This window comes from Pieris napi, chromosome 11 (assembly GCF_905475465.1).
Source record: "Pieris napi chromosome 11, ilPieNapi1.2, whole genome shotgun sequence".
Lineage (NCBI taxonomy): Eukaryota > Metazoa > Arthropoda > Insecta > Lepidoptera > Pieridae > Pieris > Pieris napi.
The window spans coordinates 3,853,004-3,870,263 of NC_062244.1; the positions used below are offsets into that span (position 1 = coordinate 3,853,004).

At 33.5% G+C, this 17,260-nt stretch overlaps 1 protein-coding gene across 2 annotated transcripts in view; it reads left to right on the top strand.

Annotated features, from left to right (window-relative positions):
- Nucleotides 1–257: 257 nt before the first annotated feature.
- The window catches only part of LOC125053931 (small G protein signaling modulator 2-like), a 48,127-nt gene continuing 31,124 nt past the window's right edge, over nt 258–17,260 (top strand). Inside the window, exons 1-3 of one of the 2 annotated variants that reach the window (XM_047655558.1) lie at nt 258–456; nt 11,062–11,168; nt 11,895–12,047. In XM_047655558.1, coding sequence (XP_047511514.1) covers nt 432–456; nt 11,062–11,168; nt 11,895–12,047 — 285 coding nt within the window. In that variant the 5' untranslated portion in view covers nt 258–431. The remainder of the gene's footprint in view (nt 457–11,061; nt 11,169–11,894; nt 12,048–17,260) is intronic. The other variant, XM_047655559.1, reaches the window with a different exon arrangement.

The following is a 17,260-nucleotide window of genomic DNA, read 5'->3' on the forward strand; positions in this document are numbered from 1 at the left end:
TTTACATACTAAAACTAACTATTAAAATGGATAAGAAATAGACTGTAACAAATATATTTGTATAATACACTTATAGCAAAGATTTCTAGAATCAAGGGGAAACATAACAAGGGGACACGTAGGCGGTGATGTAATAAACAAAACAATCAGTCAATCAGCCATTTTACGTAGCCGGTACGTGCCAAAAATGTATTATGTATGTTATCTATACCTACTCCTATGTACACGATTTTCAGGGCTTATCACTAGCGGGTCGTTGCCTGAAGGCTGCCTGTAGAATGCGCGCGGCGCAGGATCGATTTTTCCACTAAACAAGCCATTTTCAACCGTCAGTGACATTGTAAACACGTTCTCCACGTTACTTTACGCTATCTGGCACAACAAAACATGTGAAATTGTTTCGCAAATGATGCGCCAACATTCCCGAACAGATGACGATGGCCGCACAAAATAAAGGTAGGTAAAACCAAGAGTCAATTTTAAATTTGGAATAGTTTTTATGTTAATGGACTTACAAAGAGGTCTCGCTGTTTTTATGGGACATTCTACTTGTTGGAGTGCACTTAACTTTGACATGAGATGATAACGAAAATTGCGTAGGCGAATAAGGCCATGTGATGTTTATATACGTTTTTTGCTTAAATAAATTAGGTTTGCATCTTGTTTGGTGTAATAGAAGAATAAACACAAAACTCAGTTTTTTTTAACGTGATTTTTTGCTTTTACGAGAATGTCTCGGTTTGATAAGTTGTGTACTTTTATAATAAAAAGCTTTTGTATTATATTGTAATACCAAAGCACAATAAAATAATAATTATTTAATATATATTAGAGACTAAAATCTCCACCCGTTATAATTATAAATATAAGGTATATTTAACTATTGTAAATCCACTCGATAAATAGTAAAAGAATATTACAAGTTTTATCGACCTTCTACCCGAGTTTTTCAGGGAGATGACGTGTCGGCTATTAATCTTATTTTTTTCGCACAACGGGTTACATACAAATTACTAGTTGGCGTGACTATTACATAGTAAATATTTTGGAAATAAATATTGCCTATCACACTCAAGGGTAATGTCGCATTATTACGGTGTAAGTTTCTAAATCGGTCCAGTACTTTTCAGTATACTTGTAGATTTTTTTTTATCTATAACATTAGTATCGATAAATATTAATTTACAATTTTCGTAGTTAAAGAGATAGTCTAGCAGAAGTGTTAGAATATAAAATTCTTCGATTTTTTCCACTATTTTTATGGAGAATTTAATATTGCGTCGCAGATATTGCGCATTTAAGATAATCTAATAGAGTATAATAATATAGTGGTAGAATAAATTTATACAAGTGAATTGTTTACTATACAATTAGGCACTGGTAATTTAACATCGCAATGTTATATATATCTTAATATATATAAATTACGCGTCACGTTGTTTTTTCGCTATGGACTCCTAAACTACTTAACCGATTTCAATCAAATTTGCACACCGTGTGCAGTTTGATCTAACTTAAAAGATAGGATAGCTTACATGTATATATAATTCTACTGTACTGTGTATGTCACTGATCTCCTCTTAAACGGCTGGACCGATTTGAATGATTTTTTTTGTATGCGTTTGGGTGGAGCCCTGGATGGTTTAGATTCACAAATCAGCCCGGCAGATGGCACTGCAGTCGGTACATTCATACTTTGTTTAGGTTTAAAGACTTTATTTCTCAAAAAGACAAAAAAATTCACTTACATGAGAATAATACTCTAGATTAACATAACATTGTAGTCGTTCTTAAAATAATCACAATAAAATATAGCCGTGCATGCAATAAATTTACAAATAAAAGTAAACAAAGAAATATGAATTAAAAGTAATTATAAGAAATGAATTTAAAAGTAATTTTGTTTAACATATTCACTTAGCTTCGATTTGAATGAATTGATAGAAGTAATATTTTTTATATCTGTGGGTAGTTTATTATGCAGCTTTGTTTTATATCCTAATCAACTGAAATATCATGCAGGACAACGTCTGTGGGGTCCGCTAGTTTATTTATATAATATTTAAAGCTATAGTTTAATACTACGAATCTTTTCCCATCGCAAGCATAATTTTTTTTAAAGGATGGTCTCGATGACTGCTTAAATGTCATCTGTATCAGCTTGGTATCTTCTTTGTTGATGAAATAAATTATTTCTTCTAAACGAAATAGATATTTTTCTGCTATTATATAGATCGGCATATATAATAGCAGAACAGCAGTAGCATAGTGCAGAATAATATAGAGGACTTTGAAATTTATAATATTATTAGTCTTATTTTCAAAATCTCGTTATTATATTAAATAAATAGATCTTCAGTTTTTATTTCATCATCATGGCCCATTTTTAAAGACCCAACAATACCAAAAACGTTGTACATACGATAACATGTTATTTTTTCGAAAATGATTTTCTTGTATTTTCTTTTAATTAACTTTTTAATTCCACGATGCTAAAGTTACTGACATCTTACAGTTATGAAGAAAAAAATCAAATTAAAAAAGTATAAAGTGGAAGTGTGAAGTTTAATGAAGTGGAAAACTTTTCTCTCTCGTTAAAAGAACAGCACTTTATAGAGTTCTTTTATAAGAGAATTATTGGAATGGAAATGTTTGCGTTTATCGTTATATAATTAATTGAATTCCCTAACTTTACATTCAAGATGACGTACAAATATTTTCTCCAAGTATATATGCTATACGAATAAATTAATAAATATAAATAAAAAAATAATCGGGAACATAATAAAATTCTTCTGTCTCTTTTGATCTCAGCGTAAACACAATTTGACAGAAAGAGACAAAATAATACTTTAAATGAAATAATTCAGTTGGACTAATTGTTTGTGTAAATAAGGGGATAAGGATAACTGAGATGGTAGAATAGAGATTTGGAGTAGTGTATCATATAGAATAAAAATATATTAGACATAGTAATATTTAGGTAAGTCTCGATTCTGAACGCTTTAAAGCTAAATATCCTATTTGCCTAGTATTAAAACCGGCTTTTTAATTTTAATCTAATATTATGTTAAATGTTCTTTTATTTGTTTTTAAATTATGTCTTATGCTCATAACGGCTTTATTAATTGTGAGATATACAAAATGTATTGTCTTTTATTACATAACTTTAACACATTTAAAGAAAACACTTTTTTACTGGATTGAAGTTATGTATTATTATAAATTTACGATTATTTTACATAATTTTAAATTTTTCCGACGCGTTTCGCGTGCTTACAGCGTGCGTTGTCACGGTGACTGAAGACAAAAGGTGTTGAAGTTCAAAAAGTATCACAACTGTATTATGTGTATTTATTTTAGTCCAGTCAAATTATGGCTAAAAACGGGTTAAATAAACATGAGCGAATACAGTTTGGGGATTTTGAGGATCGATAGGGGGGTGTATTATGAGCATAAATTCCAATTTGAGGGGTTGTACTGAGGTCAGCTCAAGGTCATTTCGATGGAAACGCGTTTAATTCGATATCTCGAGAATGGTTAGTGTTAGGCGAAAAATTGTAGAGACCATTTCTTTTCCTAACTAAATTTACTAACTTTTTTATTTGAAACTTTTTTTTATAACATTAATATTTTTCAACTTATTACTCCCGCAAGGCAAAAATTTTACTTTTTTTTCCATTTTTCGTCGTTTTCTCCCCAACCATTCAATTTTATTAAATTTTACCGATCATCGAAGTGTAGATCTTTTAATTATCAACAATTTTGTTCTTAAACTTTTTTCCGTAATGCCAATACCTTCGGAGTTATAGATTACTTTACCGAGCGAAATCCGCGCCACTCAGAATACACCCCCCTATCGATCCTCAAAATCCTTTGAAAAATTTTATGTTAAAGCAAACAAATGTACCTCATGTTCGTGTTATATAGAGGATTTCGTTATAACGAATGACGTTATAAAGAATTTACATTGTATTTACATCAATATAGGCATAAACACTTCCTGTTTTTGAAAAATTCATTCTGTTGTTTTCAATAGTAATAAAAATCTCTGGGTATTTTAGTAGAAATCTATAAATATTAAAAATTTACGCAAAGTTATATTTGTAGTGGTTTTATATTTTGCAATATTCCGAAAATAAATATAAAATATGACTGATTTACACTGCGTTAAAAGAAATACAGTACAATTAAAATTATTAAATAAACAGAAGGGCAACTGGCGGCTATCGCTTTCGTGTGTTCCCTTCCAGGTAACCTCTCTTTATTTGTCAAAATAAAATTTCCTACGTAATTCATACCATTCGATGTTTTTAAGACTATTTTACACTAATTTAACGCAGACATTGATCAATATACTTTACTTTATACTTTATATATATAATTTAACCAAATTAAATACCTAATTTTTAAATAGTTTAATCGATTGACCTTTTTATATTGCGACAGTGGCGCGGATTTCACTCGGTAAAGTAATCTATAACTCCGAAGGTATTGGCATTACGGAAAAAAGTTTAAGAACAAAATTGTTGATAATTAAAAGATCTACACTTCGATGATCGGTAAAATTTAATAAAATTGAATGGTTGGGGAGAAAACGACGAAAAATTGAAAAAAAAGTAAAATTTCTGCCTTGCGGGAGTAATAAGTTGAAAAATATTAATGTTATAAAAAAAAGTTTCAAATAAAAAGTTAGTAAATTTAGTTAGGAAAAGAAATGGTCTCTACAATTTTTCGCCTAACACTAACCATTCTCGAGATATCGAATTAAACACGTTTCCATCGAAATGACCTTGAGCTGACCTCAGTACAACCCCTCAAATTGGAATTTATGCTCAGAATACACCCCCCTATCGATCCTCAAAATCCCCAAACTGTGTTCGCTCATGTTTATTTATTTCGTAATTTGACTGGAGTATTTCCCCGGAGTTGGTATCGACTAAAGATGGAGGGTTCTGGCAGCAATGGCTCCCGGTGTCCTCTATGCAAAATAATTGGAAATTTATAATAATACATAACTTCTTTTCTTTAAATATACAAATTGACAAGGTTATTTTTCATTATTATGTTCACCGTTATAGCTGCACATTCTTAGTATTTTTGCCATTTAATTTGTATACTACGTGTAATGTAGCTTTCGTATAATTAATAAAAATTACATCTTCCTAAAATTACTTTAAAACATGTATTTAATCTATATCTGTGTTTATACACATCAAATTCAGTTTAACTCTAATCGATAAGGATATTATCAAGATCAAACTCTCGTCTGTCTCCTTATGGCCGATCAAATTCTATTCAATATTGTCGTTCGTCAGAACCGAGCGAAGAATGTCAATATGTTTTATTGAATTATTGAATAATAATATTCGCATGACAAATGACAATCGAAACAGCCTGAATGCAGCAAACAATATGTCTATTGCTTATTCTCTTATAAGTCCACTAAATTAAAACAGTTCTATACATGCTTGATTCTTTGGCGTTGCGTAGAGTTGTGTTGTCACTCTGAATCTTCTACCGCATGTACCACGGCGAGTGTTCAGATTAATACCTGCAGCTGAGTTTCACCAACGGACGTCCTCGCCACACGACGTCCAACGTTCCAAAACTGAGCGTTATTTAAGGCCGCGCACGACCACTATGTGGAAACCAGCTATCCACTGAAGTATTTTCGAATCGAATTCAACTTAAGGTCCTTCAAGAAAAGCGCGGTAACACATTCGCGTGCCCTCTGGCATTGGGTCTTCATAGGCGGTAGCACTTAACATCAGGTGAGCCTTCAGCCCGTTTGCCCCCAACTTTGCAATATTTTTACTTTATCTTTATCTGGGTGAAATATTAGTATGAAAAAATCATATATTCATATATTTATTATACCTACAGGAAAAACGTTAATAAACGTAATTTCACGTCTGTTTGAGTTACTCATAGTATAATATTGTCGCCCAATAGGTCCGGCCGTAAAATTATCCTTAAACAAAAGAGCGTACTAAATCTTAAAAGGATACACTCTTGAGCCTTCTGGCAAAGTGAGTGTACATAGGTATCACTTAAAAATAGGTAAGCCGCCTTCCATTTTTCCGCTGTTCTATAAAAAACACGTAGATTCAAAAAAGGTTTTAATATTGTATGGATTATTATTTCTTTTTTTAATATGTTACGAAGCATTCGGTTATTAAACAATCGACGATCGCAAATTAAACATTCGAAGAGTAAACTGGCGCAACTCATTTACCAAGCAAATCAATCTTTTCGCTATTTATTGACAATGCTCATATCTACTTCGCTAGGGATTTTGTCGTAAAACTGTATACATTGGAGCCAATTACTCGTTTTATGCCTTGTTGTTGATTCACTAATATTGTCTTTAATCGTGATTAAAATTTTAAATTTATATGAGAAACGTCTACCTATTATTTTCAATATTAAATTACAACGGCGTCGAAATTCAATTAGTTCGAAAATCGTTTTCATGAGAATCGTTTAACGTGTATTGTAAATGTTTAATATTTGTGACTTAATTACATTTACTTACACATTCGAAATTCGAACCCCATTTAGGTTTTATCTATATCACATTCTCGTGTCCCTTACACAACATATTATTGTTAAACGGCCGTGTTAGCAATTCATCACAGCGTCGAAATACTAACTAGTTTGAAAACTATTTCAATAAGAATTTACCGTGTGTTGTTAATGATTAATAATTGTGTCTTAATTAAATTAACATATACTCGTACATTCGAAATTCGAACCTCTTATAGGTTTTACCAATATTTACCAATATATTTTTGAACGTATAGCAATTCATCCATATTGTGTAAAAGATTATTCGTTCTTTCAATACTGTTATTCACTCTATATCAAACGAAATAAAATACTCATCAATATTTGAGCACCATTTACATTTTAATGACTTCTTTCTACGTGAGTAAATTGTGAGATTACGTTTTTATTTCCTGGAACGTTTTATTTTTAATGTTTTTCATTAACTTTTTACGCGGTCTTTGCTCTATGAATTATCTGCGATTTCAGTTCTCTTTCTTTAATAAATAAGACAAACATTACTTTTATCTCTAGTGCTTTCTGTATTAATAGCAATAGTAAATTAATTAAAACATTTCTAGTTGCTCCATTAATGAATTAGAGTTTAGGTTGTTTTCTTATATTCAACAGTTTAGTAACACTACCTATGCATGGCAGAAGGCTCGCGAGTACGTTACTGGCCTTTAGAAATCAATATTTTTTTATTTTCTTTAAGGGTTAAAGTTGAGTGTAAAATATAAATATTTAACTACAGCTTTTGGCTCTAATATTATTAAGGATATATAATAAAACAGAAATAAGATGGTTCATATACCTATGCGGGTTACAGTTATCCAGGTAAGAAAAGTGGACGGAAAAATCCTGGTTATACGTAGGTTGGAAGTGGAAATAAACTGATTCAGTCCGACCTTTAATAGCTATCAAGTTGATTCGTTTATCAAACGGAAACCGCTAGATTACAGAATTTTGTTGAAGTTTAGTTTTAGTTGTATGCGGGTGTGTTTATTCGTTGATAGATATTTTTTCGTACATTTTACAATAATAAATATATAATATCTGGATAAACATTGTAAATAATAACTGAAACACATGAATCTTGGCTAAAATATCATATAATATCTTTTGATGGGGCCCTATCAGTAAAACTCGTCACGTTGTACTCAGTTTAATTTTAATAAAATTCGAGATTTTCAGCGTACTCAATTACACGTTGTATAGGTACTAATGGCCAGAGGCCTCGACTCTTATGCGAGAGGGAATGGTCTGTAGTCTCCACGCTAGCCCAATGCGTATTGGAGACTTCACATTCATCCATAGAACGTTATATCTCTTGGGCAGGGGCCCTCTTCGGTCGGGGCCCGTGGCATTTTGCCAGCTCTGCCACACTATTGTTACGCTACTGTTTGTAACGTACGATTTAGTTTTTTTTAGAATTGAAGCCTATGAGGCTATGAGGCTTATTCCTTAAAAGTAAATAAATCTAATTCGACTTTTTTGTTACTGTCAAAATGTACTTAAGCTGTGATGAAATGAGACATATGATTACTTTTGCTAAAGCGGTGGAATCAGACTGATTTAATAAACAAGGAATGGTTTATCGTAAACATATGTGTTTTTATATTATTGATTAAACAGCATAAATAACATTATTTTTTTCATGTATCCTTTTTTAGTTTAGTTTGTTTTTTGTTCCTGTTTAGTTTCTTGTTTTTTGTTCTTATTAACTATATGTAGTAGGTATATGTATTTTTGCACTTCTTGCCTACCTTATGTAATTTAAAACATTTTTTTTCTTTTCTCACATTGGTTGATTGGAAGAGATCGCTCGAAAGCGATAAGGCCGCCAGTTGCCTTTCCTTTACATGTAATTATGTTAAATGTTTATATTATAACTAGCTGGCCTGGCGAACATCGTACCACCTCACAGTCGATTCTTTATTTGTTTAAAATACTTATTCTGCTATTCGGGACACCGGTCTAACTAGTAAAATAAAAAAAAGAAAATTGATAAGACAACAAACATTATGTCAAAAAATAAAAATTTACCTTCCCGGAACCCCTCCACTAACACTTGAACTTAATGCTATGGTATAAAAGTTCAAGTGTTAGTTTGACTTTTAAGTATTATTACGAATATTTTGTATGGGAATATAGAAAAGTGTTGTTTTTAGACTTTTTCACTCAATTTTTTTAAATTTTTCTCCGTAAGAACCATCCTCGTACTTCAAGGTATATTATATAAAAAAATCAGACAAATCGGTCAAGCCGTTTTCATGTGATGTCGTGACAACGGAAAACGGGTTTCATTTTTATATATATAGATAGATTATACAAATTAAAAATAAAAAGAAATAAATAGGTAACATTGCTTTTCAATAACTTTATTTCCTATGCGTAGTTGACTATTAATAGGTATAAATTATTAAGTACTTTGCAAAGTTTTAGACAAAAGCAAAAATTAATCTTGCCATTTACTACATTTGAAAGTATTTATTGGATATGTGTGAGTACGAGTGAGTCTTGGGACTTTCTTTGCAATTTATATTTACGTATAAATTAGCTTGTCCCCAAGGGTTTTGTCCAATAAAAAAACTTTTTAGTAATTCCGATTAGTATAACGTCACGTTAGTATGTTTCAAGTGTCTATAAAACCGTAGGGGAAGGATAACTTGACAGGTAAATTTATTATAAACTAGCGACCCGCCCCGGCTTCGCACGGATGCAATGCTGATACTAAATTCAAAGTGCTATAAAGCATAGGGAGAACCGCGGCCTCCGAGGCGCTGCGTCCCGCAATTTTTAAATTTGTAATATCTTCGAAATATTCATTTAAATCATATGCTGTAAAGGGCCATATAGATCTATATTAAATGAACAATGTATTCAAGGTATTTAATTGGTTAAGGATTAATGCTGTATTGGTTAAAATCGCTTCGAAAATTAGCCATTATTTGTCGTAAAAAGTAAATGACAAAAACGTTATTGTGGGTTATCCATAAGAGATAGACATATACCATCAAGGACTTTTCTGTAGACCTTTTCAATGTGTACAATACTTAGTACATTATTTTGATAAAACTCGTAGGATTCAGCCTGCGTTTGCAATGTAAGCGGAAAAAATGTAATTATTTACGATATCACATTAGAAACCTCAAAAATAACAGTACTTCTCCACTATTGAATGGATGTTATTATATGTACATATAAACGTTCCTCTTGAATCACTCTATCTTTTAAAAAAAAACCGCATCAAAATCCGTTGTGTAGTTTCAAAGATTTAAGCATACAAAGGGACATAGGGACAGAGAAAGCGACTTTGTTTTATACTATGTAGTGATGAGCATGACTTCACCGTCTGTGGACCTATCATAAGTTTCATAATACGGTAGTTGTTAGGAAAAGTAACCTGGTGTGAGGCTCATCTGACGTTAAGTAATACCGCCACTCAATGTAAGAGGGCTCGCGAGTGCGTTGCCTGCCTTTTAAGAATTGGTACACTCTTTCTTGAAGGAGTCCCCGAAGTCGAATTGGATCAGAAATAACTGGGTACTGCTTAAAAAACTAAACTAAAAATACTGCCTTAAAATCGCTCAGTTGTGGAACGACGGACGTCGAGGTGATACGGGTGGAATTTCGTATTCTGCCTCGACGTCCGACGATAAAACTTAGCTGCAGGTATTCATCCGAACAAAGTAATTTCCTCGCTGTATTACGATACTTATACGTTGTTAGGATATCAATGAAAACCTTTGATGTAAAGGCCTCCTGCTGATAGAGGACAATTCTTTGTTTTTAATTTATGTTATTATTATTTATTACTTAAGATGTCATGTTGAACATGGTGTAATGGTTGCAGCTCCTTACAAACGTTGTTTAAAAAAAAACTGGCGATTAAAAAGAGTGGCGGAGAGTTTATTGCCAGTTCTTCTTTTCCGTTCTACGCCCTTGATTTGAGAACTGGCACTAAATGTAAAGTTAGAAGCATTTCCTATACGTTTCATTTTTTGACGTTTATAAGTGTACATTGTGTTGCCTATATGATTAAATGATTTTTTACTTTACTTTAAAGTGGAAAAAATTTAAGAGCTTTTGCAATTTTTTAATGAGTAATTTGTGTCGTCATGTGGACTTATTGGAATAATTAAGTGTTAGGAGTTCTAATGTAATGAAGAATGAAAATTTTTGTACCGCAATATATATTAAATCGTGTATGTAGTCTCACCCCCTAAAATATTTATAAAAAAAAACAGTAAAACTACAATGTTTTAACCAATTTTTTATTCGTCTCCTTCTGTTTTATTGTTTCTATGAGGAAAAACGTTGAATAGATAATGTTACTGATCGAGTTGTTTTTTTTAATTATTGAACTCCATATTGAATTGAGTTTAAGAATTGATACTGAAAATAATTTCTTAAATATATTATTAAAAGCTTTACGTGAACAATTGAAATTCACGTACAGCTTTTTGACTATTGATACTTGTCGAATTTAAGTTTAAAAAAATGTTGTAGTGGAAAGTAGTTCAGGCGATATGCCGTCGACAACAGACCCAGCAGCAGAACAGAAAGACCGCCTCATCGCTGCTGTTAAGAAAGAAGTCAAGCAGTTGATGGAAGAGGTAAGGGTTTTTAATCTAACGCATAGTTTTCAAAATATCTTTAATAATAATAAATTGCTCTATAAAAACTATGCAATTCGCTTCAGGAGGATCCGGCTGCATTTAAAATGATTTTAAGATTACTATAGGTGCTATCAGCTATGTCTTTCAACATCAAAACCTGGGCTTAACAAGGCTAGCTCGGCTCTTAATTTCTTAAATGTATATTATACATACTAGCCGTTTCCCGCCCGCTTTGCCTGGCGAATTAAAATAAAATAAAATTTTATGTTTAATTATTATTATTTTTTTTCATATTTTTATTATTCTTCTTTTTAACTTCCCGCTAAGAAAATTGAAAATTTTCGAAAATCGAGTTTTTAACAGATGTTGACGTTTTGAGGTTCTAGGAAGCCTCCCCGAATGTTTCCGCGGTGAAGTCCGTATGTATAAATTTTCATAAAAAAATAAATAGCCATAAACTATAGATATAGGAAAAATTTAGCATCGAAAGGCAGTAGTTCTATGTCAATACGATCAGTGGTTTAGGCGTGAAGGAGCCTCAAACGAAGACCATTTTTCTTATATATATATATATATATATATATATATATATATATATATATATATATATATAGATATATAATTCTAATACTATGGAATCATTTACATCCCATAGCAAGTCGGATTGTAGGATATTTAATGTTTGTTCTATCATACTAATAAAGAATTATCTCTCTACATTAGGCGGTTACACGGAAATTTGTTCATGAAGAAAGCGGTGGAGTGACAGCACTATGTGGTGCTGTGGAAGCCTGCCTTGGCCAAGGATTGCGCAGACGTGCCCTTGGACTTTTCAAGACCAGCTCTACGACTGCACTTCTACATAAGATTGCTAAGGTAAGATGAGAATATCCCAAATTGTTGACCGTTACTTTGATAACGAAATAAACTATCACCTTGCGGATAAACGAAATAAATTACATCAAATTATAAAAAATAAAATACATTTTTTTTACAAATTTTGTAATACAAAGACTCGTACATACCAGCCTCCTAGGCACGCGATCAGGCAGATCTCAGATTTCCCCTTATCCAATAAAGTCCCTTTTTAGGGAATTTATTTGCTCAAGCTTAGGTCTGGTGGGCGACGGGAGACGCCAAGCCCGGGCGAAAACTACTCCGTAAATATCCTCATGATATTTATGGGCGAGACGGAACCCGCTGGCCGGTGCGCGTTACCTCTTCATCTTATTCTATACCAGTATTTTTCCAGCTGCGATCTGTGCTCAAACAAAATGTAGTATAGCCCTAATCTTGATACCCACCTGCCAATCTCGAGCTCCAGATCACTCCTGGCTCTTTCAAAAGTTGTCGACAGTCAATAAGTAAATGAACCACCATTTGGTTGGTACTTTCGTCACACTCGCACGCGGGGCTTGTCTTCAGTTTGAATCTGTGTAAATTGTGTCCTAAAGCCCCGTGGCCATTCAGGATCTTTGCTAAACAGCTTCAGTCAACAACAGTTGGGGAAACCCCCAAAGGACATATTTAACAGTATTTATTTATTTCATTGATACAACTAGTTCAGCGTATAAACAAATTTTTATTTTAATAGCCTCGGACATTGTTCTTAATTATACAGAAACAAGATGGTGGATGTTTTTTAGTCTAGAATAAACTGCGCTTAGGAATACGACTGCCCTTTTATATCTATTGTCTATTACCTGTAAAAATAATAGCAATTTTTTTTAATTAAATTATATTTTGTTCAATTAAAAGAACACTTCTGTTGAGAAGTATTATTGCACAACTTCTTTAATGTTCTTTTGCAGCGCTCGCGATAAACCACTTTTATAGGTAAAAGTTTACAAATGAAATAATCAAGGCCCTACAACTGTCATTTTCCGACATATTTATGGTTGTATATAATCAGTGGCGTAGCTATACCATCTAGGGCCCGTGGCAAATTCTTTTGATGGGGCCCTATTAGTAGAAATCGACACGTTGTACTACTTTAATTTTAATACTTCGAGATTTTCAGTGTACTCAATTACACTTTATATATGTCTCACTAATGGCCATAGGCCTCCTCTCATAGGCGAAAGGGAATGGTATGTAGTCCCCACGCTAGCCCAATGCGTATTGGAGACTTCACATTCATCCATAGAACATAGGGTTAGGGTTGCCTGGAAGAGATCGCTTATTAGCGATAAGGCCGCCCGTTGCACCCCTTATAATTTTTATGTATTGTGTTATTTGTGTTTCTTTTATTTTTATTGCAACGAAGTGTAAATAATAATATCACTTGGGCCCTCTTGAGTCGGGGGCCCGTGACATTTTGACACCCCTGCCACCCTATTGTTACGCCACTGTATATAATCTAAAACATCTTCACAGCCTCGCAAAAATTCGATATAAAAATAAATTTTTGGAACGACAAAAAAAGCTCTCCAATTATAATATCATTCTTAGCAAATAGTGCTAATGATGTGCACATTTTGTCTCCATCTTTATGAAATATAGTTTAAAAACGCACATTGTTCTAAGGAAATATGTACGTTCGAAATTCAAACTAAAAAAAGTATCTACCATTCAATTTTTTTTTAATCGAAATGTTACCAGACCTAAAATAACGTAAAAACTGCTTAAATAAACAGCGACTCATTTATATAGAATCTCTTTGTTTAAAGAAAGTTTAATACGTAACAAATGTAATACGAGTACGTCTACATGAAGTTACTTTGTGACACTGTGTAATTAAATGGTACGCTACGTGTATAGTGTGAGTTGTCTGAAGTTAGCTAATTAGCTGCGACGAGAGTTTCTCGCAATGGAGAGAAGTTTCAAATAAACACAAGTTGTATGAATGCAATAGACGGAGTGAATATCATGTTATATAAGAGGAATACAACATTAATTTTAAACCAAGATGAGAAGTTGAGAGCTAATATCTAATATATAAAATTCTCGTGTCACAACGTTCGTTCCCATCTCCTCCGAAACGGCTCGACCGATTCATATGAAAATTTTTATGCATATTCAGTAAGTCTGAGAATCGGCTACTATCTAAATTTCAAACCCCTAAGTGATAAGGGGTGTAAATCCCAAAAAAAATTTTTTTTATGATACAACAAAAATTCATACAACCCCTCTACGATGAATCCCAATTTTTTATAATTATAGATCATTATTTTTATTGAACTAAAAAAAAGTTTCCTCGAAATAATATACATGGCAAAGCAACGTTTGCCGGGTCCGCTAGTAATAAATATAAATGAATCCCAAACTGGACCACCACCACCACTGGAGTAATTTTGATCTATTGATTGAACTGGGTAAGGTATATGGAGAGAACAATTGGAAAAATTCCACGGAATATATAAACCAGTTTTGTTCTTCTGTAATTGTGAACGCAACCTCAAGTCAACGAATGTCCCATATATGGGTATGTAGTAACTAAAAAGGCAAAACCAAGCTGGGGCAACTAGTATTAGTATAAAAAGTACATTCACTACTATTACAAAAACTAAGTTGAACATTAGTAGACCATTGCAAACCCACTCATACGTCACCCGATGATGTAATAGTTTAACTCAATAATACGGAAAAAAAGGGATAACTTTGTATACTTTAGTAGCCTAGTAATAAAGGAACTTGTTTATAGATAAGACACGTCCTCATAGAGAAATTGCCGCATACAAAATAACAACAAACATTTTATAAAATCAGTCAATCCATCCATAATCAGTCAATAATTTTTTTTTGTGTGTATACTATAGCGGCACAAAAGTAATTCAAACCGTTTTTGCCCTAACTATTTCGTAGATTTAACTGGTAATTCAGTCAGGATTTTAATATTAGGTTTTTATTTTAATCACTGTGACTTTGATATTACTACACAGGCACACGTACCTAACCATTGTATAATTGGCAGTAAAATTTCGCCTTTGATGTCACAGTTACCGCACAATGTAAGTTTTGGGGCTTCGTTTGAGGTAGCTCATTAGGGAAACCTTCGAGTTCGTAGAGATTACATCAAACCATCAAAGGATACGTTTGTCTTTTCTAATCTAGTATTAGGGGTGGGATTCTCACTTGTTTCTTTAAATCCGATACATTTTTGACACACGGGATTCATACTTAGCGCTCTTGACTCTAGAAGTGTGACGACTGGTTTAAAATATCTTAATTTAAGTAGCTTCTTTTAATTATAGTGCTTTTTATATAGAACGGGGGGCAAACGGGCAGGAGGCTCACCTGATGTTAAGTGATACCGCTTTCGTTTATTGATAGGCAAGTAGTTCTGAGCCCGACACACCCCGTCGACTTTATGTGTCTAAGGCATGCCGGTTTCCTCACGATCACCACCGCACGAGCGAACATAGATAGTAAGTCCATTGTTGCACAGCCGGGGCTCAAACTTACAACCTCAGGGATGAATGTCATCGTCTAGAAAGAAGTCCTGAACTATGCAAACATTGCTCAAATATAAAGAGTTAGATCATATTATATCCTCTTCTATTTACATAATGAGATTACAAAATATATGATTTAGCTGGCTGCATACAGAGGCTTTTAGTCTGATGTCACGGCGTAGTTACAGAAAATCAATACAGGCACTGCTCACAAAATCTTGTACCTACATCATTACCCTTCGCGGCCATTCCAGTATGAACCAAAGCAAAACCTTTTAATAATATGTAGGATGTGATTAAGATTATTATATAAGATGATGTAGCCATGTAAATGTATTTCTTTTATACCAAATCTTGGAATACCAAAGTCGGTTAAAACGGAATTATAGTAAAAAAAATCTCACAGTAAAAACAATTTTGTCATAAACATATCCCACAGTTAAAGTAACGTTTATTATTCATTTCTTCTCTTCTCTTTATATCTTTCTAAAGGTTAATTAAGTAAGCATTATTAAAAAAACGGACAGTGTCGTTTGGTAAGAAAAATTATCGGTTCTTATTATTGCCTGGGGGGAGTAAGGGGAGAACGGAACTAACATCTTGCCCGGCCCAATTGTCAACCTCACCTGCACGCGCGACACTGCGGCGATACCTTGTATCGTGGTGCTCCCTGCTAGATAACGGACGAGGCTCTGGCGACCGAACAGTGGCGGTATAACCACACACCTGATCCGACAACGGATTAGTAGAGGCTACAGCGACCTTGGGAGGAAATAATCCCTTAAAAGTCTGGGGCAGAAGGCAACGGGAAACCACTGCTCAATATTTTTCCCTAGTAGTCAGTAATCATGAAAAAGTCTAATAAAACCACGGCCCCGAGTTCCTGGCGTCCCTTTGATGGGACAGGGGTGCGAAGAATCTCCAGGTGTAATAGAAAAACTCTAAGCATAGGAACATGGAATGTAAGAAGTCTGAAACAAGACGGTAAACTAACAAATTTAATAAAAGAAGTAAACCGATTACGAATCGACCTGATGGGAATCAGTGACACAAAATGGCCTGGTAAGAACAAATATACAACTTCTGACGACATGGTTCTCTATTATTCGGGAAACGAAGAACTTACGGAACCATATGGCGTTGGAATTCTTGTAACAAAGGAAGTTTCGAGGACGGTGACAGATTTTATACCATTATCTAATCGAGCTATGATGATAAAGATGAACGCCTGGCCTTTCAACATTAATGTTATTCAAATTTATGCACCAACCGAGCAAAAATCAGAGAGCGAGATAGAAGATCTATATGCAGACATAGAAACGCTTATTAACCACACAAATAAACATGATATAAACATCGTTATGGGAGATATGAATGCCAAAGTCGGCTCAAAGTTAGTTCCTGAGGTAACTGGTGCCTATGGCTTAGGGAACCGAAATGGTAGGGGCGACACCTTGATACAATTCTGTCAAGAAAAAGACATGATAATTGCCAATACATTTTTTCATTTGCCACCACGCCGTCTGTATACTTGGACTTCTCCAATGCATACATCTCAACATATTGTGCGAAATCAAATTGATTATGTATTGGTAAACAAAAGATTTAGAAATTGTATCAAGAGCGCGAAAACCTATCCGGGGGCAGATATTGGGTCTGACCACAATCCAGTGGTTATTCGCATTCATTGCAAAC